General features: G+C 48.7%; 1 protein-coding gene across 1 annotated transcript in view; it reads right to left on the bottom strand.

Annotated features, from left to right (window-relative positions):
- ADGRB1 (adhesion G protein-coupled receptor B1) overlaps positions 1 to 17,144 on the bottom strand; it is a gene marked incomplete at its 3' end in the record, with an annotated part of 218,255 nt that overhangs the window by 73,228 nt on the left and 127,883 nt on the right. Inside the window, exon 17 of the mRNA XM_082015056.1 lies at positions 16,697 to 16,835. Coding sequence (XP_081871182.1) covers positions 16,697 to 16,835 — 139 coding nt within the window. The remainder of the gene's footprint in view (positions 1 to 16,696; positions 16,836 to 17,144) is intronic.

Consider the following 17,144-nt stretch of genomic DNA (forward strand, 5'->3'; position numbering starts at 1 on the left):
GCCATGCAGTTTGCCTGAGACCTTACAAGCAAGCTGTTCTTTCTGCTTTTTCCATCCTTGATGCTGAGAAAGGCTGTACAAAGTCTTTATAAATACATCATCATACTAATAAAGTCACAGAAAAATTAAACCATTTCTTTTGCTTCCAAATTAAACATGGACATAAGCGTTTGGAACTTGGGGTGCTGGGTTTTGGTTGGTTTTAGAAATGTGTTTGTTATTCAAAATGGTTGCCTTGAGCTTGACTTCCTGCACATCTGAAATTAAAATCTCATTAAGTCAGAAAATTTCAAAAGTACTGGTTGCAAGGGGAATTTAGAGCTTTCTAATCCATTTTACTGCTTGGAGCATGACTATCACTAACATCAGGTGAGGTTGGCCATGGTTTGTCCAGGTGAGTCTTGGACATTCTCAAAGGTGGAGTGCTCCCATCCCTCTGGTGACTGTTCCAGGGCCACACCACTCTCCCAGAGATGGGGTTTTTCCTAAGGTCACACAAGAATCTCCCAAGCTATAGTCTGTGGCTCTCCCCCTTGTAAAATCATCAGGCACAAGAGAGAGGAGTTTGGTTTTATAATTTTTGTAATTGCCCCTCTGATACCTGTAGGTTGTCATTAGATTGTCCCTTACATTCATCTTTGCAAGACCAGTAAAGTCCAGCTCCCTCTACCTCTCTCCTCACAGGTCATGAGCTGTAAAGCAGTGAGACTCACTCCACTCTTCTCACAAAGAACTAGACCAGGTGGGTGTGATTTACTCCAAGAATTGCTCAGGAACCATTTTACTGTACTGCTGGCCTAAAGGCTTTTCACAGTTCTTAAGAAGTCTTTTAAGCCACATTGCATTGATTTTGTTGCTGGTTGGACAGCTCTTGTCAAAGCAGAGAGCCGTTTGTTAAAATTGCTGGAAAATAATGCTTTTACTGGTTCTCACAAAAGCGAACAGCTTTCTAAACAAAAGGGTGTATGTCAGTGTTGTAAGAAAACAATCAAGGAGGGTTGAACAACCAAGAGGTGAACGTGCTCTTGTCATGTGCCAAAAAAGTCCTGAATTTTTTTTTCAATCCCCATTCAGTTAGATTCTCGGTTTCTCATTCAGGCTCAGGCCCTTCGTATATACACATATATACCGCAGTGGTATGATAAAGCACCAGCTGTGTACTCTACTCCAGTACACTGCTCGACAAAAGGACAGCAGCCACCCCAAAGGGCAGCAATCCTCAGCAATATACGGTATCTTTTACAGAATCACAGAATCATTAAGGTTGGATCATCAAGTCCAACCGTCAACCCAACACCACCGTAGGGACTTTGGTAATAAGTAAGCGATGCTATGACACCTTCACCTGGGTGAGAACCAGGCTCTTGACACAACTCAGCTGACAAAGGTGTAGCTGATTATGTGTCCACCTCCAGGGACTCTGCAGATCCTAGAGGAGCAAAACTTTGCGCTTCCCTGCAGAAGGAGCGCATATGAGGCAAGCACACACAGGGAGCAGGCTCAATGAATAAGCAGGTGCTGTATGTACCCCACCACTCTCTTGACCATCATGCAGTGCTCAATGAAAGTAGCACTGATGTCCAGCTGTCTGGTCATGCCAGGGCATGCCAGTTGCTGAGGCCAATGGTAAAACAATAGACACAGATGGAGCTAATCAAGGGAATGTCCAGTTTTCATCTCCCAGAAGACATATTTCTTGCACAAATTGCAAGGCAGGGAGAGAGGAAGAACAGAACACAAGCTCTTTTTGGTGGACCCAAAAATATGGGCAATAGCAGGGATGTAGTGAAGGCAGGATTGGGTCACAGCTGAAAGGAGCTTTTTTGGTGGGTCAGCATTATCAAAGGGACTACAGGGTTCACTCAACTCAAAACAGAGGAGCAGGGAAGAGGCACCAATCCATTTTTTCGTAGAACCACAGAATGGTTTGGGTTGGAAGGGACTTTTAAAGATCATCTAGTCCACCGCCCTGCCATGGGCAGGGACATCTTTCACTAGATCAAGTTGCTCAAAGCCCTGACAACCGGACTTAGAACACTTCCAATGATGGGGCAGCCACAACTTCTCTGGGCAACCCCGCCCTGTGTCTCACCACCCTCACTGTAAAAAATTTCTTCCTTACATCCAATTTATATGTACCCTCTTTCAGTTCAAAACCATTGCCCCTTGTCCTGTCACTACAGGCCCTGGCGGTGTGGACCAGACGTGGCCAGCAGCTAAGCACCACACAGCTGCTCACTCATTCCCCCCACAGCAGGATGGGAGGGGAGAATCAGAAGGGTAACAGTGCAAAAGTTTGTGGGTTGAGATAAAGACAGTTCAATAATTATTAAAAAAAAAAAAAAGGGAGAAAACTAATAAAGAGAGAGGGGAAAACAACAGAACCCAAGAAAAACAAGTGTTGCCAAAGAAAGCAATCGCTCACCACCAACCAACTGATGTCCAGTCAGTCCCCAAGCAATGGCAGCCCCCACCAACTTCCACCGCCCCCCCCCTCAGTTTTATTGCTGATCATGATGTCATTTGGTATGGAATATCCCTTTGGTCAGCTGGGGTCAGCTGTCCTATCTGTGTCCCCTCCCAACTTCTTCTCTACCTCCAGCCTTCTCGCTGGTGGGGGAGTCTGAGAAGCAGGAGCAGCGTAAGCACTGTTCAGCAACAACTAAAACATCACTGTGTTATCATCAACACTGTTTTCAGCACAAATATGAAACATAGCAACATACAAGCTACTGTGGAGAAATTTAACTGTATCCCAGACAAAACCTGGTAAAAAGTCTTTCTCCATCTTTCGTATAACACTTTATATATTGAAAGGCCACAATGCAGTCTCCCCAGAGCCTTCTCTTCTCCATTTTCTAGCCTCTAAGGAGGACTTTGCGATCCCTGCATGAAGATAGCTTAGTGGCATCATTAATAAGTAACCTCTTCATGACTTCTTTCTGGAACAACCCAACATCCTTCCCAGCCCACGTCATTGCAAGACAGGCCCAGAGGATTACTACCTCAATTTGCTGCCTTCGTATCGTAACTACAGGCTTCTCATGTCAAAGCTAATAGTCAACCATTATCGGGAACGCATTTGTGGAGCTGAGGGCCCCTTTTATGTAATTTAGCCAGTCTAACGGGCAATTCCATGTAATTACAGTACACAGAAATCACCCAGAGAGACATCTTAACATGCTACTATTTATTAACAATTGCTAACTCTTCACTCGGTATTGACTCCGCTCTCAAGATACAACATGGCAATCTGCATTTAGTAAACAGCCTTAATGAAGCTCTCAGGGCAGAGGAGTGGTCACAGTCTCGCTCGTTAATACAAACTGTCAGGATAATTTCCTTCAGGCTGGCGGGGAATTGCAGAAGTTAACAGTACACATTATCTACCTGCCAGTCATCAACGCCATGGTCAGCTTGCTGCTGCTCTTTGAACTACCAGACTGCACTCTCAATGCCTCTATTTCCCGTCCTGATATCAAGGAGGGCTGGATCAGGCTCATATGAACTCTAAGGACCGCTCTCCTCCTGACCAACCAGCTGTTACCAAACATTTTCACTATACAGCCCACTGCCATTACTCAAAATACACTACACTTTATTCCCTTCCAGCCTCTTTCTCATTGCGCTTCGCCTGGCTTGGCTGCTAAACTCACTGTTTAACAGGGCTCTGATGAGTAGCTGTGAGCCGCTTTGCATCCCTCTGCGAGCTGTGGCTTGGGAGCCAGCGTGCTGAGCAAGGGAGTCGCAGGTGAGGAGGTCTACTCCCAACTTGCCCGCCGGTCAACTGTGTACACGTGGCTCCATCATTTAAGCCAATCGTTTCAAAGTCCTCTCAAACGATCCGCTTTAGATTGCGAACACTGGCCTTAACTTCTCAGGGGCTTATTTTGACCCCCTGGAAATGGAAGATGGAAGAGCGTAATACTGCTCTCCATCTCTCTTCCAAAGCTCAATTCAGCTTAGATTTCTGATACGGGTAAGTGCCTTCGGGGGTTCCTGGGGCTACGTCAGGACAATCAAGCACCAGCATCTCATTCTCTGCTGTGCAATATTAACATGGGGATATATGGAGGAAAGAAAGGAAAGAGCTTTTGGCTTAATTGTTTGTGAGCTGGCCAGATGGAGTGTCTGGTTTTTCAATCTTTGCTTTTCATGCATATGGTAAGACTTGATCTGTTTCAACCTTTCCCTCTAACACATGTTGAAGAGAAAATAGAATCATTTTCCACAGTAAAGCTGGTGATAATCAACGTGGCCTATTCCTCTATGGGCACGTGCTCTTTCCTTGTGAGACAACAGAAGCAGAAGTAAACTTTAGTCAGATTGTGCAGTACCACTATTACAGGCACTGTGGTAAGCAGCAAACCTCTATCTCACTATGTCAGTCCTAGAATATAAAATGGACCAGGACCCACTCCGTTGCCCTGAGATGAAATGATATGGTACAGGTAATATTCACACAAATACACCATTCAAAACAGAGGGGCCTTGTCCATACTGCCTAGTGCAACATTCATGGACCATGCCATCCCCTGGACCACAGCTTGACACAGTTTGTACAAGCCAAGACACAGCCGGGAATAATTACAACAATTAAACAGTAAGGACAATTACAGGGCAGTGCTAGAGCTTTTGCCATGGAATTTATTACTAATATTATTATGAATATTATTACGATTACTAGCATTATTTTATGGTATGGACATATGCTCTAACTACATTAAAAATGAGCCTTCTTCACTGATCTTTCTGTTTGGGGTTGTCCCTTCCTTGTACTACACAAAGGATAACCAGTTCAAAGTCCATAACTGATTTGCAAGCTGGTTCTTGCATTACTCATCTTGCCGTGGTTTCACAAGCATGCCCTCACCTCTAGTAACTTCGCAGCAGCAGTGCTGAGCAACTTGTAGGGAAATGTGGTGAGATTTACATGTAGTTAAAATAAAATAACTCCATGGCAGACCGGGAATGGAAAATGAGAGTGGAATCCAGACTGTGTTTATCCTGATTTAAGCAGTGTTTTGGTTCCATGCCAGGCGACAGCATTTCACCAAATTATTCCCAAACAGCCCGCTGTTTGTTTTACTTTATCAATGTCGCGCTGATGAGTGGTGCCAGACCGGCAGCTCTCCCCACAGCATGGGCAATGCTTGCCTCCCCCGTGCCAGCACATCCTGCCCCTGGGGGAGACCCGACTGAGGAATGGGAGAACACCTGAAGCCATTGTGTCTGGAAGAAGATTTCTGCCAAAGATGCTCATATCACCCTGCTGCCTACCACCATGGAGAACAAACACGTGTCTTCCCTTTCCCATTGAAGACCAGTCCTTAAGAAAAAGCTTCATCTAAAGCACAAGCCGTGAACACTTGTGCAAAGACTGCACAAGCCATCCATAAAACACCTCCAACTTTGCCGATGTGATTCCTCTCCTGTAGGACCCAGCCATCTCTCACTGTTCAACCACTGAAAATCCCTGCACTGGCAATGACTCCTGACCCGAACTAGATTGCTGAACCAACAATCTTGAAGTAAAAGATGTCTCCAGCTCATAATCAGTCTTCAGAGGCTTTCAGGGGCTCACTGGCTAGAGCTCGCCTCTGAAAAGGAGACAAAGGAATTTCAGCCATTTAGCGGATGATCTGTACACTACCTGGGATATGGAGAAGGCTGAGGTACTCAGTGACTTTTTTGCTTCAGTCTTCACCGGCAAGTGCTCAAGCCACACTGCCCAAGTCACAGAAGGCAAAGGCAGGGGCTGGGAGAATGAAGAACTGCCCACTGAAAGAGAAGATCAGGTTTGAGACCATCTAAGGAACCTGAAGGTCCACAAGTCCATGGGAGCTGATGAGATGCATCCATGGATCCTGAGGGAACTGGCAGATGAAGTTGCTAAGCCACTATCCATCATACCTGAGAAGTCATGGCAGCACGATGAAGTTCCCACTGACTGGAAAAAGGGAAACATAACCCCCATTTTTAAAAACGGAAAAAAGGAAGACCCGGGGAGCCACAGGCTGTGCAGTCTCAACTCTGTGCCTGGCAACACCATAGAGCAGATCCTCTTGGAAACTCTGCTAAGGCACATGGGAAATAAGGAGGTGTTTGGTGACAGTCAGCATGGTTTTACAAAGGACAAGTCATTCCTGACAAATCTGGTGGCATTCTAGGACAGTCTACAGCAAGGGAAGAGTAACTGACGTCATCTACTTGGATTTGTGTAAAGCATTTGACACTGTCCTGCATGACATCCTCATCTCTAAATTGGAGAGATACGGATTTCACAGATGGAGCACTTGGTGGTAAAATTGGCTGGATGGTCGCACTCAAACAGTTGCGGTCAATGGCTCGATGTCCAAGTGGAGACCAGTGATGAGTGGCATTACTCAGGGTCAGTGCTGGGACCGGCGCTGTTTAACATCTTTGTTGGCTACATGGGCTGTGGGATTGAGTGCACCCTCAGCAAGTTTTCTGATGGCACCAAGCTGTGTGGTGCGGTCAACATGCCTGAGGGATAGGATGCCATCCAGAGGGACCTGGTCAGGCTTGAGAGGTGGGCCCATGCAAACCTCATGGAGTTCAACAAGGTGAAGTGCCAGGTCCTGCACATGGGTCAAGGCAATTCCAAGCACAAATACAGGCTGGGCAGAGAATGAAGTGAGAGGAGCTCTGAGGAGAAGAATTGAGGGTATTGGATGATAAGCACAACATGACCCAGCAATGTACGCTTGCAGACAAGAAAGCCAACTGTATCCTGAGCTGCATCAGAGGAAACACGGCCAGCAGGGCAAGGGAGGGGATTCTGTCCCTCTGCCCCGCTCTGGGGAGACCCCCCTGCAGGGCTGCATCCAGCTCTGGAGCCCTCGGCACAGGAGAGACACGGACCTGCGGGGCCAGAGGAGGCCCCAGCAACGCCCCAAGGGCTGGAACAGCTCTGCTGGGAGGACAGGCTGGGAGAGCTGGAGGGGTTCAGCCTGGGGTGGAGAAGGCTCTGGGGAGACCTTACTGCAGCTGCCAGGGCTGAGAGGGGCTGATAAGAAAGATGGGGACGGACTTTTCAGCAGGGCTTGTAGTGCTAGAACAAGGGGTAGTGGCTTTAAACTAAAGGAGGGTAGATTTGGACTAGACTTAGGGAAAAAAATTTTCACAATGAGAGTGGTGAGGCACTGGCACATGTTACCCAAAGAGGTGGTAGATGCCCCAGCCCTGGAAGTGTTCAAGGCCAGACTGGACAAGGTTTTAAGCAACCTGGTCTAGTTGAAGGTGTCCTTGCCCGTGGCAGGGGGATTGGAATTAGATGACCTTTCAGGTCCCTTCCAACCCAAACCATTCTATGATTCTATGATGGTAAGGACAGCTCTATCCCCATTGCAATCTGAAGAGCCCATGGGATCCAGCATGTTTCTGCTCAACCAGTGCAATACACAGCTGGTTACTGAGGTGTTACTGGTGCTAATTCCCTCTACGTAGAACAGTGATCTCAAAGCGGCACTTGAGGAACCAGCTTCTGGCCCTGATGTCCATCTCATTCACAGCTGAATGACTGGGAAGTAAAATTGTAACAGGCCCTGGATTTACAACTGTACCAAGTTGATATAAACAAAATCAAAACTGGCTCAAATAGTAGGATATTCCCCATCTGGGGAATGGCTGACATGATTGCCATATTTAAAAGAGCAAAACCGAACAATTTGTCATGAAAAATTAAAGTGTTGTCTTACTTGTGGGAAAAGAGCAGAATCATTTTGCTTTCACAGATTTATTGAATATATTCTGTATATCATTTTGGGTAGTAGGGCAGTAGCTAGTGAGCACTCGAGCTGCAGACTTAGTTTTGAGTGACCGTTATCATGCACAGCATAATCCCAGTTTGCTGATTAGACAGTCCTAACATGTAGAAGGAAGTTTCAAGTCTAAATATTCAGTTACAAGTCTGTCACTTGTTTTCAATGCATACTGCCCATTTTTTCTTAAACATTGCCATTACTGCCAAAATCTTGCCAGTAGATTTGTGCACTTAACTATTCATAGATAGCAAAAGTAAGAAGGGCACAAGCCTTTCAGAAACTGATTCAATTTTGGTTTAAATGAGTAGTCATTTGTTTTAAAAAATAATAATGACTCACGTTCCATGTCTCGCTTCACGGCAATTGAAGGGCAAACTTAGCCTTTAGACAGGGCACAACAGGGCTCAGCGGTGAAGCAGCTTGCCACCGTTACCTAAAAAGGGCTTTTCCCGGCCAAAGCACTATGGAGACAGGTGCAGAATGATATAAGAAGGACAAGCAACACTCAACAGTTCAACTGACTCTTCAAACATAACGTGCTTAGTCCCTGAAGTGCTTTGAAAAGGAAGATAATCTCATTTAGCACTAATGCGCTGACTCCCACCCCTGATGAGCCCATGAAACCCAGCCTCTATCACCCACTTGTTACCATTTTCACATGAGCACCTTTGTGATGTCTCCCACACCATCCTCTGCCTTGGGAGAAGCTCCCCAAAAACCATCTAGAAAGCTATCCAGTGCTCTTGCTTTAAACCTCCTCTGTAAAACCCTGCTTGGTGCAATGCCTACAAAACAATCCTGACAACAGCAGATGTGCCACGACTGACTGCGGATCGCGATGACTAATGCCCTCGCGCTGTTTACATGTGCCCCCACACCCACCCGTATCCAAGCATCTTTGTATTTCAGCTGGAAATTTCAGCTGTATTTCACCTATTTTGTGCCGGGCTGGCTTTCTGGTTTGCTCAGCGCTGAGCAGGTTGCTGAAGTCATGCTCCACAGCTAAGCTTCCCAGGTAATGCAGTGATCCAAATAACACACGGCAAATATAAAATAACAGTGGATCAACAGCTATAGCTGGGTACAGAAAGCAGGCAAGGCGGTCCCTCCAACTGTGGGCAGACCCTGAGTTTTTTCCAATACACGCCCTAACCCACCAGAGCTTCCCCATCTGCCTCCATTCCGCTCCTCCACCTCCCAGTAACGTGCACATCTCTGCCACATTTCTCCCTTTCACATAGCAAGAAGCAGCCACAAAGGTGATCCGATTCTGTGGTTTACAGAATTGCAGGCAAGAGGGTGGAAAGAGACCTGACAAGCTCAGCTCACCCATTCGCCTTCCTCAAAGCTATCTAAACCATCCCCAGCTTCTTCAAGAAAACCTTCGCTGAGGGAAGCTAGGCTCTCGGTGCTTGACTATCCCTGCAGCCAGAAGGTTTTCCCTTGTGCCTAAATTAAATCTCTCTCTGCAATTTGAGTTCAATCCCCAGCAGACACAGAAAGCAGATTAATCCCTTTCCACAGCTACTCTCTACCCATTTGAAGGCTATTATCCTCTTTCCCCTCAGCCTTTTCTCCTTGAGAAAAGAGTCAAGACGTCTCACAGAGCTCACCTCCGCTCCCCATCAGCACAGGGGTACCACACCAAACATCTCTGACACATCATCCTCTCCCACACACATACTCACACACTCCCACATTCACGTACCGTACCAGTTATCCTGCTTGAACACACAGCAGAGCATCCCGGAGAGGTACCGCTCATCCCCTTTATTCACGTTTCTGGCCCTCGATGGTTCAAATCTGCCCCCATTGAGTCTGAGAGCTGCTTTCTGAGCTCTTAGGAAAGGGGAAAGTAGGAACTGGAAAGACCCTGGTGTCCCAGCTTAAATCCATACCTCCTTTAAGAGAGTAGTAAGCTGTGGCTGGGTAATAGGGCAGCTGTCACACTTGCTAATCTGCCATCATGGCAACAAGCCATTAAGCACTGCAGCTCAAACTAAGCACCAAACCCCTCAGGAATGCCTAGACACGCAGTATCCCAGATGCGCACGGTGATGCTTTAATTTCAGCTGAGGACAAGGCACTAACCTCAGCCCCGGTCTGCTCCTGGGGTCACTTGGTTAACGCCAGTGCTGCTCCTGCCTTTACAACGAAGGGTGAATTTGGCTTGGTGTTACTCACGCTGAAGCACTGAGTCCCACAACGGTTTTAAGCTCCCAGCCACTTGATCATGTTCCTCTCCCACGTCCCCTTCAGATGAAGAGATAGCGGGTGATGCAGCGTTTGCCTGCAGAAGAGTCACTGCCAGGGCTGCGCGGAGCTCGCTGGCTTCGGCTCACGGGGGAAGAGCTGCAGACCCACGCCGCTGCGATCCCACCGCCCGGACTTTTGTCGTGAGTTAAAGACCTGAGCGAATCCACAAGCGCGGAGCAGAAACTCGGCGGAGGAAAGCTGTCAGCTGTGAGTATCTGCCGAACTACCCGCTGGATAGACAGACAGCTGAATCTGCAGAGAGCCACGAAGGAGGTGGGATGCTGGATGACTGCTTATTATGCTGAGCCAAATCCTCCTATTATTACCTTGTGTGCTACCTGTCTTCTTTTAATATATTCAAGTGTTGTCTCTCCATGAAGCACAGAACTGAAAGGGATTTCCTATCAGCCCTCGACTCTGATTCTTTTCCTGTTACGTTCAAACACCAGTCACTTATTTGCCGATGGGATCCCTCCTTAGATACTTGTGTACAGCATATAGCAATGGCAATCTCCGTTCACATCTCCCACCAAAGTAACACACCCAAGGTTCCTCTGCTCCCTGGCACCTGGAGCGCATCACAAGCTCTATCAGTAATCCCCTTCCTCTAAAAACCCAACACAAATCATCCATGCATTGACTCCAGGTCCTCTCCAAACTCAAATGAGATTTAGCCCAAATTCGCTCTGCAATGCATACCAACAGACTTCAGGTCAGTGATGACAAAGCAAACGTTTAAAAGCAGGTGAATTCCAGCAAAGTGATGATGTAGGATCACAATTCAGGCCCCCTCTGCTAAGAAGCCACATTTGAAAAATAATGCAATTCTTTTAAGAGGCGGCTAGACTGCAGGTTGGCCCATTTGGCCATCTAAGGCCATCACATGTCTTCTCTACTACTTAATCATATTATGAGAGAGAGTGGGAGGGGAAAACTGTCTATCCAGCTGGTTTGTACTTTACCCACGCTATCAACGCCTGCTGAAACTCAGGGGGACTATACTGGATTTAGTGAAAAGAGCATCCCTGCTGAGCAAAGGAAAGACAAGCTTGTGATTTGCAGAATCACAGCCTGCTCCGACGGGCTGCCACAGACCTTAGGGAAAGGTACCCCTAAGAAAACACAGCAGGTACTCCTGCTGCAGAGCACGAGATGGGCAAACCCCAGAAATCCTCAGCAGCACTTACATCATGACCTTCCCCAGTCTCAGCACAAAGCTCTCCCGAGATGTGCAGGAGTGTCCCTTTGTCACTCCCACTTTGGCCTCTCCATATGCGGGGAGAGTCCAGCGGTAATCGCACAAGTCCCCAGGAAATTTTAGGAAACATTTCCAGTTCAAGAGCTCCACAGCAAGAGGCGCAATCAGCTCCTGAGAGACACTCTACGCACAGCAGCATGCCAGAGAGGACGGGGTGATTGCAGGAAGAGGTGCCAACGGCACAAGCACGGGAGGGTTGCGGAGGATTTGGTCCTCAAAAGCCCAAATGTTTGCAGCAATGTTCACCCTGGCACGGTTCTTGCTAACCGAGCAAATGGAGGCTCCTAATGCTCTGTCAGGGAAATGGCAGCACTTTGTGCTTTCTGTAGCACCCTTTGTAGCACTGTGCAACCATGGGTGCACACAGTCTGGGTTGTCACCTACAAGGCTGCTGCAGCTGGAGAGACGGAAGCACAAAACAATGAAGTGATTAGCCCAAGGTCACAATTCCACATACAGGCACAGAAAGAGCTCCTGTAGCTTAGCCAAGACATCCAGATACACCAGTCTAATAAACTCTTCCCCAGACTCCTTGTACAAACTGGAAGTAGTGTGATGCCTTAAGACTTTGAACTGGGCAAAACTGAGAACTTCCCTTCAACAGAAAAGCCCAACTTTTGAATCAAAGAGTTAATATTGCAGGAGGAGCAACATCTTTATTAACAAAACCTGAAAACTATTGTAAACGTGAGAACTGACTGTCCTCAAGGTATCCAAAAGTTCTTATCCAGACTCCAAATCTCATGTGATAAACAGTGGTAGAATATAAATGTTAAAATGTTCATCTCCAAACAAAGCGTTCTGGTCTTATCTAAGTGAAACACTTATAATTTTGCATCAAAATGTTGTCAGAACTGCTACACACTTAAAAAATATTTTAATTCATTAACATAACATTTTTGCAGGGGAAAAGCATGCTGCTGGAAAACCTGGATCTAATCCCTGTACAAGTGAGGTCCTACAGAGTTTTAGGACTTTAAAATAACCCACCTTGTGTCTACGCACTCCCCCTGAAGCACAGGGCAATCTTTTCAGAGGGAAGATCTTCAAGATACAGCAAGATCACACCAGACCTGCATGTTGATTCCCTTCCTAGAGCCTGCTCAGCCAAGTTGTAAACTAAAAGTCTACTCCATGCTTTGTTATTTCCCCAGGGTAAAAAGGTTTTCTTTTCCTCTGCTGCACACATAATGTTGGGATGTTTTCAGGAAAAAAAAGTAAATCGCACAATCACAGAACCACAGAATCATTAGTGTTGGAAATGACCTTTAAGATCATCAAGTCCAACCATCAACCCAACACCACCATGCCCACTAAACCATATCCTGAAGTGCCATGTCTACATGTTTTTTGAACACTTCCAGTGATGGTGACTCCACCACCACCCTGGGCAGCCTGTTCAAGTTGTTGTGAGTTGAGAGAGAAGCTCACAAGCTGTTGTCCCTCTGGGTAGGAAGCACACCGTGAAAGGTGCCTTGTATTTATGCAGAGTGGAGGTAACAATGAACAAAGCCTCTTGCAATTCCTGGGATATCATAGGATCAGGGCTGCTCACTGCGTACACTGACTTGCCTTGCCAGCACGCTTCCAAGTCAGGTCTGTAGTTTGGTCTGCTAGAGTACACCCCACAAATATACACAGGTATGGTACAACCCTTCCAACTAATCATTTGCCTGTCAATAAGCACCATTGTGGGGACAAGATGTTCAAAAAATTCAGCACGGATACAACAAACTCGACATCCATACAAGTTCTTGCCACCAGTGCTTTTGCTAACACTAGAAACGAGAGCAGGGCTCAGACACCCAATTCTGATCAGCCTTGTCTCTGTGGATGGGGCTAGTAAGGAGGGGGAGAGAGAGCAGAGATATATTTGTACAGTCTTACTACAGTCGTAAGTGCTGTAGGAACCAGTCTTTAAAAGCTTGGTTGACTTTATAAAGGCCAATCATGAGCTGGTAGGCAGAAGAGGCAACATGAGCCAAACTCAAACAAGACGACCGAAGAGTGAAAGGCTCTCCTGCGCATCCTCTGGCTCCTGCTCTCTTTCCTTCCCATCTCCAAGAAATTGAACACTTGGCTCTGCAGTTTCCTTTTGCCTTTATTCTCTATTAGCAGTGCTATTATGCAGGTGTAGCATCAAAGCATGTCAACACAGTTGCCCTACCAAGCTAGGCATGGTATAAAACCAAAACAAAAAGACAGCACCAAAAAGTTTGTCTGTGTTCCTCAATTTAAGAGGTTTTAATCTTTCATGATGGTCAAACTGCCAAACCAGTGTGAGGGGCTGCCTCTGTCTAGTCAAAATATCAGGGTCCAAGGGAAATTGGATCAAGAGAAAAAGTCAAATTTGAACTCTAGCTTTTGAGCTGGATCTGAACATCACGATTTAGTGAGGTCTGTCTCCAAAACCAATTCAAAACACAGCACTTTCAGCCCCTAGTTTCACTGAAATCAAGGAAAACTGCTTCCTTTCTCCACCACATGAGCAACTCTCAGGGCCCAGCCCGGGGAAACTCTGTCCTTGGCAACTCTGAATTGGCTGCCTGGGCAGCAACACTCATCCCCCACAAGCCTTTCGCGGTCCTTTTTCACTGAAAAGAAGCTGTGTCCATACCAGGGTTACAAATATTTCAAACTGCCAGGGCCAAAGACTCCAGAAGGGAGATTTATAGCAATAAATAATATTAATGACACAGGCGGACAGAGCTTCTTGTCCTGAGAGTTCCAAAGGCACATGAAAAACTGCACTATAAATGTCACCACCGCAGACACCAACGATGACGAGATGCCACCTCGGGGGAAGGGAGGCAGCGTGGGCTTGCTCAGAATGACACTTGGTCAGGAAACTGAGGGTGGTACCACAAGAACCTGGGTGAACAACGCTCCACAGCATCAACAAACCCTGGGCTTTGGTTAGTGGAGGGACTCGGGAGGTAGCCAGGCCCCAGCTCTCCTCCCGGCATAGCCAAAGGACTCCTCTTGATGCTCATGAGTTGACTCCAGTCCGAGAAAAACTGAGTTGTGAAAATGTAACCCAACCAGCAGCCAGTGGAGTTGAAAAGAGGACGAAGGAAGCAATTTTAGGCCCCCAAAGGACCAGCTGAGAGGTTAGTTGCAGATATAATAAAACATGCCTGGAGGAAGGAAGCTGCATCCTGCAGCCAAGCCCACTCTCAGCTGTGAAAATACTTGCGCTGATGATAAAGGGCTTACACCAACCCTGTGCTATCCAGATAACACTCCAAACACCGAGAGCTGAGGGAGCTGCAGTATCTGGTCACTTCAAATTAACTATTTTTTTTCCTAGCTGCTTAGTAAAATAATACCAAACACCATGTGAACATAAAGTCTTAGCCCCCGTTAGAGAAACTTCTGCTTTAGCCAAGCCAAAGACTCTTTTCTCTCTTTCCACGCTGCCTTGTCCTCTGCCCACCCCCAGAAGAAGGATCAGCAGAGGACCTTCACTGGCAGCTCAGCTGCACACCTGGGCTGGCTTCATTTCAGGCTTTGCCTTAAAAGTGTTCCTGCAGCAGAAATCACAATTTATTTTCTCCGAGCATGCAACCTCCTTAAACCTTGTCAGGACCGGGTTGCTCGCAACAACAGCACAGAGTCCTTCCCGCACTGGACAAGGCTCACCCATCAGTCATCATGGGGGTCATCACAACCTCTGGAGCCAGACACTTAAACTGCTGTAGCTTGGGCTGAAGGGTAAAGCCTTGCTGCTGGCAGGACACAGCCCTACAGGCTCACAGGGCAGGTACAGAGCAGCAAGGTACAGAGCTGCAGTGATGGGTCCTGGCTGGCTTACTTGAGCTCAGCTTGGCCGCCTGGAGAAGGCTGGGTACCGCTCCCAGAGAGCACTAGCCCAGCAGGCTACCTCCCTGCCCGCTTCGTTTCATGCAGATCCCAGACTGCCCGGTGGGAAGACAGGGAAACAATGACCCGTGGAAGAAGGTGGGTTCAGGGACACCAGCATCAATGCAACCAGCACCTTCCAGGCCCTTTCCAAGCGGGAAACCAGTCCCGGTTCTACTTCTGAGCATCCTTCGACCAGCGCGTCTCTGCCAAGACCAGAAGCTCGGCGCCTTCCTCAAGAGGACCCCGAGAGCAGCTCTACCTGGCGCCCCAAAGCCCATTTCACAACGCCGTAGTGGCGGGGCCTGCACGGGGCCTGGGCAAACACAACCAACGCTGTGTCTTTAAAACCACTTCAGTGCAGATGTTGTTTCCATGGTAACTAGTGGACCAAATACATTAGTGTTTCTAATAATAAACCAAACCTTCATCTTGGAAAATGTGATCCCCCCCTTTCCTTTACCACCATCATCCTTCCTTTCTTCCTTCCCCCTGTCCTTTCGCTGAATTAAGCCAGCATTTAACAAGCAAGGCATAATTAGTAAATAATTGCAAGGGCCCAGTAAGTCCCAGTGCCCAGGCAGATGGAGATGCTCTAGGTGGAGGGGGAGGGAGCGCTCTGCTCTATGGACCTGAGAACTGTCCAAAAAGGGATGAACTGCTTAAAAAAAAAAAAAAAAGAAAGAAAGAAAAAAAAAAAAAAAAAAGGACAAGGTGGAAGAGACCACCCTGGTGTCGCCTTTGGTGCCCTGGCACCCACCCCACTCTCTGATTCAGGGTGCAACCGCCCGGCGATAATTTCTAGGAATCTCGCACTTTTTTTTTTTTTTTTTTTTTTTTTTTTCCCGGAGGTTCCGTCCGAGACGCGGCACCGGCTTCGTGTCACCGACAGCGGCCAAAACTTAGCAACTCTTCTCCTCCACGGTCCCCTATTCTGGAGTGGGGAACCCACCCTCCGCCCCCACCCCAAATGCGTGGGGTAGCGAGAAGGACCCCGAGGCAGGGAGGGGAACACGAGCGAGCTGTGGAGCCGCGGCGGGGGTGATTCCCCCTACCCCCCCAATAAAAATAAGACACGTGCGAAGGTTTCGTGCGTGGGGAGCCCACGGGAGTGAACACGCCCGGCGGGGGTTGGTCTCCCCCCACGTTTAGCGGTATTCGTATTCAAACGCGCGGGGACGTAGGGATGGGAGGGAGGGGGGAAGCGGTGCAGCAGCAGCCCTGGGGTGGGTGTCCCCAAAGCGGCGGTCAGGGTCGGGGGGAAGGGGAGAAGAAGGACGGCGGTGAAGGGAGAGGGAGATGCAAAGCCTCACGGTGTGTCGCCACGGTCCCGGCGACACCGGACTGCAGCAGGGTTCGGGTCTGTCCCCGCTGCACCCCCCCGCGCAGGTACGCGGTACCCGAAAAGCCGCAAGCCGAGGATGCTCCGCTCCATCCCGCTCGCGTCCCCTGCCCTCCCTATTGATTTTCCGCTCTCCCCCCCCGTGTCCGTGTCTTCTGTGTGTGCGTGTCTCCTCCCTCCCGCGGGACTCACCATGTCGGGGCTGAGCTGGGCTAAGATGGCGAAGGCGGAGAGCCGGTCACACAGGCACTTGGTCCGGGAGGCGTCGAGCGGGACCGTTCGGCAGCCGCGCCAGGACCAGGCGCCGGGCGGGGAGGCGGAGGCGGAGGCTCTGCTGAAGGGAGGGAGGGAGGGACGGGGCGGCGGAGAGGGGAGAGAGGGAGAGCGGCCGTCAGGGCGGGCGGGGAGCGGGCACCGCGCCCCCCGCCGCCTCCCCCCGCCCCCACCCCACCGGACATCCCCACCCCCATCCCATCAACACCTCCGGACCAGGCGGTCCTGGTCCTGGTCTGCCCCCGGGTTCCCCGCCCCGCTCTGACCCCTCCATCGCCCCCCACCTATGTAAGCGTCCCCCTCCACCCCCGGGCTGCCCCACCTCGCGCTCCCCATATGCACCTCCCTAACCCCCTAGCCCTCATAT

This window comes from Phaethon aethereus, assembly GCF_964289735.1.
Source record: "Phaethon aethereus genome assembly, chromosome: 2".
Taxonomy (NCBI): Eukaryota; Metazoa; Chordata; class Aves; order Phaethontiformes; family Phaethontidae; genus Phaethon; species Phaethon aethereus.